Raw genomic sequence first — 11,449 nt, forward strand, 5'->3', positions numbered from 1 at the left:
GCACCACCTTCTGGAGAGCCCTGCGGTTGCGGGCGGTGCAGTTGCCGTACCAGGCGGTGATACAGCCCGACAGGATGCTCTCAATGGTGCGTCTGTAAAAGTACGTGATGGTCTTGTGGGCCAGGCTCAGGAGGCTCTGCTGCACCTTCTTCACCACACGGTCTGTGTGAATGGATTTCGTGTAGCTCAGTTGGTAGAGCATGGCGCTTTGCAACGCCAGGGTTGTGGGTTCGATTCCCACGGGGGGGCCAGTATAAAAAATGTATGCACTCACTAACTGTATGTCGCTCTGGATAAGAGCGTCTGCTAAATGACTAAAATGTAAATGTGCACGCCGAGGAACTTGAAGCTTTCCACCCTCTCCATTGTGGCCCATCGATGTGGATGGGGGCGTGCTCTCTCTGCGGTCTCCTGAAGTCCACGATCAGCTCCTTCGTTTTGTTGAGGTAAGAGGTTATTTTCCTGGCACCACTCCGCCAGAGCCCTCACCTCCTCCCTGTAGGCTGTCTTGTCGTTGTTGGTAATCAGGCCTACCACTGTTGTGTCGTCAGCAAACTTGATGATTGAATTGGAGACATGCATGACCACGCAGTCATGGGTGAACAGGGAGTACAGGAGGGGGCTGAGCACGCACTCTTGTGGGGCCCCCGTGTTGAGGATCAGCGTAGCGGAGGTGTTGTTGCCTACCTTTACCACCTGGGGGCGGCCCGTCAGGAAGTCCAGGACCCAGTTGCACACGGCGGGGTTCAGACCCAGGACCCAGAGCTCAGTGATGAGCTTGGAGGGCACTATGGTGTTGAAAGCTGAGCTGCAGTCGACGGAACAGCATTCTCACATAGGTATTCATCTTGACCAGATGGGATTGGGCAGTGTGCATGTGACAGCGACTGAGTCATCTGTTGGGGCGGTATGCAAATTGTAGTGGGTCCAGGGGGTACGGGTGGAGGTGATGTGATCCTTAACTAGCCTCAAAGCACTTCATGATGACAGAAGTGAGTGCTATGGGGGCTTTGGTCATTTAGTTCAGTTACTTTCGCTTTCTTGGGTACAGGAACAATTGTGGATATCTTGAAGCAAGTAGGGGTATGGATAGGGAGAGATTGAATATGTCCGTAAACACTCCAGCCAGCTGGTCTGCACATGCTCTGAGGACGCGGGATGCCGTCTGGGGCAGGCAGCCTTGCGAGGACTAATAAGCTATTTTGACCTAGTTGCCTGTTTCCCTAATATTGACTAACGTTAGCTAGTTAGCTCGCTAGCGGCTGGACAGTGGCACCGAAATACCGACTGGACATCTGTGTGTCTGGCTAGCCACTCCTCACAAAAAGTTGGGGGACACTGACACTGAGTGCTGACTCGGTCGCATAACGTTAGCTGGATAGCTAGCTAGCTTCGCTTAACTAAACAAGGTATCAACGATAAATACAGGTTTTATACTTGGATTATCAAAAAAGGGGGCTTTAGTTCGGGAATAAGTTCGATAAAGGGCTCACGTCACAACATCAAATTAGCTAACTACGCCGACTGTTTTTCCTAGAGCATCAACAGCAGGCTTTTGCCTCAGCCCCTCACATTGCGAGGCCCGTTCAGCAAAGTAAATTCAGAAGTAAACCGATATTTATGATATCTCACCTTATCGCTAACTTTATCTCATCGTCTCACCGTCCGTCGGTACATCCCAAATGGTCAGGAATTCTCCAGAAAAGCACTTCTAGTTTGGCTGTTTAACTCGGCGAAAGGGTACAGAGCAGGAGTTTCTTCAGTCGATTTCTTACAGCGTGTCGATTAAAACGGAAATGGGGAACGTCACATCTTCGTTGGGTCACGACCACAGGAAGAAGTTCTCCCACAAAATATTTTAGTTTTTCAATAAAACGTTAAAACCTTAATTTCCTTCATGACAAGTCTGCGGCTAGCTATATATTTTGGGAATCCCTCTTCTGATAATAATTCCAGAAATGCTTTGAAAGGGAACACTTGACTACTCTCACAGATTGATTAGATAAATCTAATTGATTAGATATGAGGTGGGTTGCACTCCTCCTCCTCTCTGATACAGCCAAATATTGAATGTCGTTGACCATGTCAAAGATACTGCTAAAATCATAGCTAAAATATAAATAAACGTTAATACGATTTTTAATTAGGTTATTAATTTTTTTAAATATATATATTGTAAAGTGGTTGGTCCCACTGGCTATCATAAGGTGAATGCACCAATTTGTAAGTCGCTCTGGATAAAAGACGAAAATGTAAATGTCGAAAAATGTTATTACTGCTTAATAAAGAGCTGTTTGATGGCGAGCCAATCAGAGGAGTGAAAATGATTTGATCCCGCCCCTTTTGTAGTTGACGTGCGGAAGTCTCCGCCCTACTACTTCCTCTTTCCCAGTTCGCAGTCAGCGAGAGACACCATGAAGGCGTCCGGCACAGTATGTAAAGTTGTTTATTACACGTCTTTAAGTCGCAGAAAGACAGATATATCGACAGATTAGTGTACATACCGTTACAATCGTTTGATTTATGTAGTCGCATCACGCTAAGTCGATATAAATAGTTCGATTTTTCGGCTTTTATAAAAACCGAAGTCTCCGCGGCGGTAACATGGCGTCCACGTTTGCGATTTTGGACCATGTGGCCCCGATAAGAGAAACCGTGCAGCTAGCTAGGAAAAATATGTTGCAGCAGTGAACGAAACAAATTTACCCGTCTATGTATTCAGCCACCTTTCTCAAAACAATTTGTCTTCTGTACACGTCTTCCCAAAGTGTGTTGAAATGCCCGTGAAGTACTAGCTAACATGTATCTAATAGCCTAAATTGCTAACGTTAGTAAGCTAGTTGCAATATACCTGCCCGGGCACAGGCCACGAACGCTAGCGGGCTAACTTGGCCAGTTAGCTAGTACAAATACACATCTCATAGCTAATTATCCTCTCCAGAAACATGTTCGCTGCCATCCTGTTGTCAATCCTGAAACGAGTAGCTGGTTTGTTATCTAAAAGTAGTAGGCGTTTGCAACGCCAGGGTTGTGGGTTCGATTCCCACGGGGGGCCAGTATAAAAAAAAAAACTAAGTCGTTCTGGATAAGAGCGTCTGCTAAATGACTAAAATGTAAAATGTAGTTGGCTATAAGTAACTAGTGTCATTCAGAACTGTAAAATATCTAAGTTAACAGGCTAAGATTGGCTGGCTACCTAGCGAAAGGGATTGGTCCTGGTACATGAAGCAAACGTAATGTCGACATCCTTGCAGTTGGCTGTAGGAAATGTCATGCATTGTATTAACATTTCATTTACCAATTTTTTTCTAGTTAGATTTATGAATTGCAATGCATCCTAACCCAAAGGCCATATCAAATAAAGGGTATGATCTTGTCAGGTGTGCTAAAATCAACATGATGTACCTTGTCGCCTTTCTCTGATGCTGATGTGCCGTTGAAAGTGAATCCAAGGTTCAACATTTTAATACATTCGCTATATATTTGTCTTACCCAGTATCGGTCAAAGTTAGCAACTGGTATATTTGGCCAGCTTGTATTGTCCTATGGACGTTGTATTGCGTGTTACTCACATTTCTCCCTCTCCCCGCTCCATCCTCACAGCTTAGGGAGTACAAAGTCGTTGGGCGCCTCCTGCCCTCAGCTAAGAACCCCACCCCTCCTCTGTACCGCATGAGGATCTTCGCTCCTAACCATGTGGTGGCCAAGTCTCGCTTCTGGTACTTTGTGTCCCAGCTGAGGAAGATGAAGAAGGCCAACGGAGAGACGGTCTACTGCGGCCTGGTGGGTAGCACGTTCACAGGGACAGGGTGGGCTCACTGGTGGGATGTGAGAAACGCATGGACGGCCAAGTTTAACGTGTTTATTTTCTATTTACTGAGATTTCATTACGTGCAAATAAACTATTATATTCTGGGAATCGATGACCTCAGTGGTCTGTCTGGGAGCAAGTATTACTATTGCACACACAGATATAAAGTAGTTTAAAGACCCTGTCCATTAGAGAGATTACAGGAGAAAAGGAACTGTTGATAAGCCTGAACGGTATTAGATTTGTACGGAGATCAGTCGCCGCATCGTTTGTCTGGTGGTACTCTCCCGTAGGCCCAGTGTACCTGTAGAAATGGAAAATTAGACATTTTCAGGGTGAACGTGAGTAAATGCTATGCATGCACACGGGTGTTGTCATGATACCAGAATTTTGACTTCGACACCAGGTTTAGTTTCAGGATACTCAATACCATCGCGATACTCGATTCCGAAACGATACGACTAATAAAGATAATCGTATTAACTAAAGTCACAGAATGGCACTTGGATCCAGATGGCTGAGCTCCGCTACTGCTGTGATCAATCGGTGGGTATCTTCAATATTATCACATTAGAACAGCCATGTATGCATTCATGAGTCAATTATGCAATCAATCTGACTTTGTTTTTACCAATCTAACTACATAACATAATGGTAATCATTTATTCGACAGGTAAATCTCTATTGATAAACGAATTAAATCAAAATGTAGCCTAGGTCTGTTCACAGTACAGGTGAATGCATATTATTCAATACGAGTTTGTGCATGCGTTGAGTTATTCAGCTTATTTTAGCTGATTTCATGGGGCCGCAGATGACAAACTATCCCTTCCATTTAGGACTTATTTTATTGGCAACTGCTAGGAGAGCATTGTTTTATTGTACTGATCAACATTTGCATAGAAGCAATCTCTTCTTTTATACGTGTGTCTGTCTCTTTAAGAAAGTAATGATGTCATTGCAAGGCATAATGTGGCTGTGAAAACCAGACTGGAGGCGAGTGAGACTTTGTGGCTGTGGAATCTAGTGAAAACCAGACTGGAGGCGAAGGAGACTTTGTGGGAGACTAAGTGAATGAGTTTTTGGTGTTGATGTAGACCAAGTGAATTAATAACATTTTTGATGACAATCAGCTTTGAAATCAGCGTATTTTGCTTTATGGTTTGCGTATTATCACAAAGTACTAGGGTAGTATATTGGTGTTGCTTCAGCTATAAACTAGCGTTAGCCTACAATTAAAGATGGATGAGATCGGTATTGGAAAAGGGTTCGAGCCTGTATGGACATTGTTTTGCGAACAGTTAACATTTCTACATGCCGCGTTGCATTATTGAAATGTTAATTTCTGTGCAGCATTAAATCCATTTGCTCTTCACGCTGTAAAGGGGCTGCGCTGATAGACTTGAACCTCTCAATCCATTTGCTCTTCGCTGTAAAGGGGCTGCGCTGATAGACTTGAACCTCTCAATCCATTTGCTCTTCGCTGTAAAGGGGCTGCGCTGATAGACTTGAACCTCTCAATCCATTTGCTCTTCGCTGTAAAGGGGCTGCGCTGATAGACTTGAACCTCTCAATCCATTTGCTCTTCGCTGTAAAGGGGCTGCGCTGATAGACTTGAACCTCTCAATCCATTTGCTCTTCGCTGTAAAGGGGCTGCGCTGATAGACTTGAACCTCTCAATCGCGCGAGACCCATTTTGACAGAGGTACCGAGTGTAACAAAATGCTAGTGCCGGACCGTTTTGTTATATGTACTTCATCTTTATCCCACTGGCCTGTAGGTGTCAGTCACGTTAAAACCTTACAGAATGAGACAACTTCCTGTTTACCATTTAGGTGTCAGTCAGGAAGTTGTCTCATTCTGTGAAGTTGAACCTTTCTTGTCTAATGATAACTCTTGTTTCCCCCCCCCCCCACCTCTTGTCTCAGGTGCACGAGAAGACTCCTCTGAAGGTGAAGAACTTTGGCATCTGGTTGCGTTACGACTCCCGTAGTGGAACCCACAACATGTACAGAGAATACAGAGACCTGACCACCTCTGCAGCCGTCACCCAGTGCTGTAAGTACGCCCCGCTGTGGCCCCGTGTCCTGCAGTCTGTCTGACCGTCTTCCAGGCCTGGAGTACACTGGATTAACCCATTGATGCAGTCTTTCGGGCCTGTGGTACACTGGATTAACCCATTGATGCAGTCTTTCGGGCCTGTGGTACACTGGATTAACCAATTGATGCAGTCTTTCGGGCCTGTGGTACACTGGATTAACTCATTGATGCATTGGACAGACATTTTAAGATCTGTGATCATTATTAGATGGTTCCTTTATGATAGATGTTAGTAAAAAAACTAAACTTGTATCTGCTGTAGATGTGTAGAGTTAACGGTGTAAACGTTGAGCTAGCACAATGTGCATTGGGACGCAGCAAACAATTTAGGCAACAGGGATCTTGATCCAGGAGGTGGTTGATTATCTCTCCTTTAACCAAGAGGCTTGATCTTGACGTCTTAGCTAGCAAGTTAGCAAACCAAATGAATAGCTGGAGCCCTGGTTGGAGATCCTTTACAATCCTACTGTGTATAATCTTGTCACGTGTCAGAAATCAAACCGTCAGAACCTCGTTGCCTTTCACCAGCTACACGTGCTAATGGAAAGTGAAACCACGGTTCTACGATCCACTCTTAAAAGCTTTGAGACGTGTACTTGACGTGACCTCCCAAAGGTCTACGATAACCTGCATGTACTTGACGTGACCTCCCAAAGTAGTATAATTTGTCTGATTCTTTGTAATTAATGGTGTGGGAATAATGAATTGTATTTTGTAAAGTGGTTTCTTGCATCAAACAATACATTTCACCTCCTTGTCTGAGGTGGATAAACAGATTGTCAATCCCTACATATTTTTTCTTTCTTATAATAATATAATAATAATTATAATAATATGCCATTTAGCAGACGCTTTTATCCAAAGCGACTTACAGTCATGCGTGCATACATTTTTTTGTGTATGGGTGGTCCCGGGGATCGAACCCACTACCTTGGCGTTACAAGCGCCGTGCTCTACCAGCTGAGCTACAGAGGACCACTTCCAAAAGTCGGTGTACACAGCCTCTGTGTTCACAGTAAACGCGCGCCGGAAGTTGCACAGATTTTTCACAAAGTTCAAGTGTGAGCTCAGCAGACCTGAAATTTGCTCAGTGGCGGGGGGAAAAAATAGAGACATTGCTTAATTTGCCCTCCTTAAAGGTCCTGATAGAACTTTCTTGGGGGTAAATAGTAACTTGGCCTGTCTTCCAGGAGGCCAGTTGGGTGGCATTGGCCTGTCTTCCAGGAGGCCAGTTGGGTGGCATTGGCCTGTCTTCCAGGAGGCCAGTTGGGTGGCATTGGCCTGTCTTCCAGGAGGCCAGTTGGGTGGCATTGGCCTGTCTTCCAGGAGGCCAGTTGGGTGGCATTGGCCTGTCTTCCAGGGAGGCCAGTTGGGTGGCATTGGCCTGTCTTCCAGGAGGCCAGTTGGGTGGCATTGGCCTGTCTTCCAGGAGGGCAGTTGGGTGGCATTGGCCTGTCTTCCAGGAGGCCAGTTGGGTGGCATTGGCCTGTCTTCCGGGAGGGCAGTTGGGTGGCATTGGCCTGTCTTCCAGGGAGGCCAGTTGGGTGGCATTGGCCTGTCTTCCGGGAGGGCAGTTGGGTGGCATTGGCCTGTCTTCCAGGAGGGCAGTTGGGTGGCGTTGTGTTTATTTTTTAACGTTTGTCCCCCCGTGTTCTCTAGATCGTGACATGGGTGCTCGCCATCGTGCCCGTGCTCACTCCATCCACATCATGAAGGTCCAGGAGATCGCTGCCAACAAATGCCGCAGACCTGCCATCAAGCAGTTCCACGTAAGTCAACACACACACCATATATCAATTACTGTTGGTGCTTTATTAATTATGTTTTTAGATATTTTTTTACAAATTAAAAATGAAAAGCTGATATGTCTTGAGTCAATAAGTATTCAACCCCCTTTTTTTTATGGCAAGCCTAATCAATAAGTTAAAGAGTACAACTTTGCTTAACTAGTCACATAATAAGTTGCATGGACTTACTGTGTGGAGTAATGGGGTTGAATGACTACGTCATCTCTGTACTCCACACATAGAATTACCTGTAAGGTCCCTCAGTCGAGCAGTGAATTTCAAACACAGATTCAACCACCGAGACCAGGGGGGTTTTCTAATGTCTGGCGAAGAAGGGCTCCTATTGGTGGATAATAATAATATTGGGGGATGGGTAGAAATAAATACAGAAAAGGTAGACATTGACTATCCCTTAGCAAATGGTGAAGTTATTAATAACACTTTTGATGGCGTATCAGAATAAAAAATATTCAAAAATGTGCATCCTGTTTGCAACAAGGCACCAAAGTAAAAAAAAAAAATCAAAAAATGTGGCAAAGATATTAACTTTGTCCTGAATACATTTGACATTTTAGTCCTTTTAGCAGTAAGAGCGACTTACAGGAGCAATTAGGGTTAAGTGCCTTGCTCAAGGGCACATCGACAGATTTTTCACCTAGTCGGCTCGGGCATTAGAACCGGTTACTGGCACAACGGTCTTAACCACTAAGCTACCTGTTATGTTTGGGGCAAAGGTGATTCTAACATGTATTGACTCAGGGGGTTGAATACTTAACTAATCAACATATATATATTAGTGTTTTATTTCTTTGTAACCAATGTTTAGAATTTTTCTTCCACTTTGACAGAGTATTCTGTGTAGACCGTTGACAAAAAAATCCATTTGAATCCCACTTTGTAACGTAACAAAAAGTCAATGGTGTGAATAGTTTCAGAAGGCACCGTAGCAATGCAACAGTAGTTTCCAACATGTCTGTCGGTCGTTTTAGTCACAGTGGGGATATTTTAAGTTTCACCAAATTGATAATGAATAGACTGTCGGGGCATGTAGCCTAGCGGTTAAGAGTGGTAACGGAAAGGTTGCTGGTTTGAATCCCCAAGCCGGCTAGGTGAAATATCTGTCGATGTGCCCTTGAGCAAGGCACTTAACCCTAATTGCTCCTGTAAGTCGCTCTGGCTAAGAGCGTCTGCTAATTGACTCCGTATGTAAATGGTATTGTGAGCATATAGTAATGCCAAGTGTATTGTGCCTTTGCTGTTTAACTGAGTATAATGTACCACAGTGTCTTGCTGTTTAATTGAGTATAATGTACCGCGGTGTCTTGCTGTTTAACTGAGTATAATGTACCACGGTGTCTTGCTGTTTAACTGAGTATAATGTACCGCGGTGTCTTGCTGTTTAACTGAGTATAATGTACCACGGTGTCTTGCTGTTTAACTGAGTATAATGTACTGCGGTGTCTTGCTGTGTGACTGAGTATAATGTACCACGGTGTCTTGCTGTTTAACTGAGTATAATGTACCACGGTGTCTTGCTGTTTAACTGAGTATAATGTACCGCGGTGTCTTGCTGTTTAACTGAGTATAATGTACCACGGTGTCTTGCTGTTTAACTGAGTATAATGTACCACGGTGTCTTGCTGTTTAACTGAGTATAATGTACCGCGGTGTCTTGCTGTTTAACTGAGTATAATGTACCGCGGTGTCTTGCTGTTTAACTGAGTATAATGTACCGCGGTGTCTTGCTGTTTAACTGAGTATAATGTACCACGGTGTCTTGCTGTTTAACTGAGTATAATGTACCGCAGGTCTCTCTCTGGTCTGGCTCTCTATCGGTCAGCTCCGGATAAAAACCTGCCAGACAAAACACCAGATTCCTCTTCCAGATTTTAATGTTCCCAGTCTTAAAACCTGGCGGTTTAGAATCTGGAGACATGGTCATGCTACAGTCTGTAAAATTATGTTGGTGTTGTAAATTCATTGTCTAATCTCTAACCCCCTTAGTTGTATATATTTCTACGAGGTTTTAAAATGATTGTAGCTATGTAGGTTTCTGCTGTTCAAATAAACCCAGCTAGTGTTAGCATGGCGGCGGCGGCGAGGTGAGCCCTGTTTTCCTAATGGAAATGCTAGGAGCTCGGATGCAATCATTTTAACGTTTCAAAACGTTGTTGTTCAATTATTGCATCTGAGCTCCTTTGCGTTCAGCTCCGCTAGCCAGCGCCTCGCCGAACCAGGCGTGCATTTCTTCTGCCTCCCCAGATGAAATAACATGCCTAAACATCTCTTGTCCTCCTCCTTTAGGACTCCAAGATCAAGTTCCCGCTGCCCCACAGGGTCCTGCGTCGTCAGCACAAACCCCGCTTCACCACCAAGAGACCAAACACCTTCTTCTAAAAGGAAATAACCTTGTTTTCACTTCGTGCGGGAGAATAAAATTTCGAATTATAGAAAAGCCATTTTGTTTGAGTTTACATTTTTTTCATTGTTTGGCAAAGAATTGATTTGTGTTACTTCTGGCCTGCAGTTTGATGTGAATGATGGAACAAATTCTCTGAACCACAAGTTGGATTGCATAATGTTTTGCAGGAGGGGGAAATTGTTTGTCGGTGGATATTATGCGAGCAGTTATCAGTAAACGTTCAGAAATGTTGAGAGAATATTTAGGCCGTGCCACAGATTTGCTACAAACCAGCCCCTAATTACGGCTTTGTAATGACCATTTACAAAGAATATGTATTCCATGTGAGTGCTGATCAATATGAAAGATTTAAAAGTTGCCAAACATAACATGGTTGAGCTCATCTGGACCGTCTGTGTGTTGGTTCATCCATTGACCTGGAAGGGTCCATTTTGCCCATCCTTTTTCTAGTAGAAGCTCACATTTTTAACAGTTTTTTTGCATTTTGTTCCAAGTAGTTTCACACCACTAACATTGGTAAAGAAACCACACCATTAGTCCTGTGTTTGCTGTACTCATGTTTGTGGCACATACAGGACACACCTTCCACATTTATTTTAATGTCCAGTAATTTGGCGCCATCTTGTGGTCTGCGGTGGTTCGAGCGCTTCAACATCACAGGACTTCACAGGACCCTCGGGTGGTAGTCTTGAGGTACCGCGTTTATAGATGGTTTGCTGTCTTAAAAATTCGGGTAAATACCTTACAAATCTTACGGTAAGTTGGATGAAACGGGCTGTCTATTCGATAAAATAAGCGGATAGTTATTCTCAATTGAAATTGCTCAACTTCCAACCTACATGGAAATCCGACGTAATTTTTTTGCTCAACTCATAGACCTTAAATCCAGCGTCAAGTTATGTTCTGTGTCAGTTTTCTTCCATTCGGACTTGCTTTTGGGTTGGTCAATGTGTCACGACATGTATGCTGACATGCTTAAACCAGTGCACGGCAATATGAAATGATGAATTGTCTCCAATCTCATGTGGGTAAAGGAGGCCTGTAGATATCAGTGGCAGTCAATGCCCAGGCATGCAGCAGTAGGGCGTACATTGTTGGCTGAGGGGAGAGCACACTTATTGTTGCGTGGTGACAGATGCAATGGAACACCAGTTTTAATACTGCTTTATTCCCCCAGGTTTCCATGTGGTCCTAGATAGCATGGTCCTGACTGACCTCTGACCTCTCTGTAAAGCCCATCTGAAACCCTCACAACATCAGGTTGACGTAACTGTAATACTGGTTTATTCCCCCAGGTTTCCATATGGTCCTGACTGACCTCTGACCTCT

General features: G+C 44.2%; 1 protein-coding gene and 1 non-coding gene across 2 annotated transcripts; both read left to right on the forward strand.

Annotated features, from left to right (window-relative positions):
* The first annotated feature begins 2,362 nt into the window (after window positions 1-2,362).
* Window positions 2,363-10,157, forward strand: rpl18a (ribosomal protein L18a). The gene is made up of 5 exons (XM_041870747.1): window positions 2,363-2,432; window positions 3,604-3,783; window positions 5,740-5,869; window positions 7,571-7,680; window positions 10,003-10,157. The coding sequence occupies exons 1-5, from the start codon at window positions 2,415-2,417 to the stop codon at window positions 10,093-10,095; spliced, it is 531 nt and encodes a 176-aa protein (XP_041726681.1). The 5' UTR covers window positions 2,363-2,414; the 3' UTR covers window positions 10,096-10,157.
* LOC121556867 lies at window positions 3,330-3,464 on the forward strand. The gene has a single exon (XR_005998243.2). It is a non-coding gene; the product is annotated as a small nucleolar RNA SNORA68 (small nucleolar RNA).
* Window positions 10,158-11,449: the final 1,292 nt, after the last annotated feature.

This window comes from Coregonus clupeaformis, unplaced genomic scaffold, assembly GCF_020615455.1.
Source record: "Coregonus clupeaformis isolate EN_2021a unplaced genomic scaffold, ASM2061545v1 scaf2734, whole genome shotgun sequence".
Taxonomy (NCBI): Eukaryota; Metazoa; Chordata; class Actinopteri; order Salmoniformes; family Salmonidae; genus Coregonus; species Coregonus clupeaformis.

Bases quoted from the DNA above. Each gene is read 5' to 3' on its own strand.
- rpl18a (XM_041870747.1), top strand. The intron at 3,784-5,739 runs GTGGGTAGCACG...CTCTTGTCTCAG, and splicing joins AGACGGTCTACTGCGGCCTG to GTGCACGAGAAGACTCCTCT. The intron at 7,681-10,002 runs GTAAGTCAACAC...CTCCTCCTTTAG, and splicing joins CTGCCATCAAGCAGTTCCAC to GACTCCAAGATCAAGTTCCC.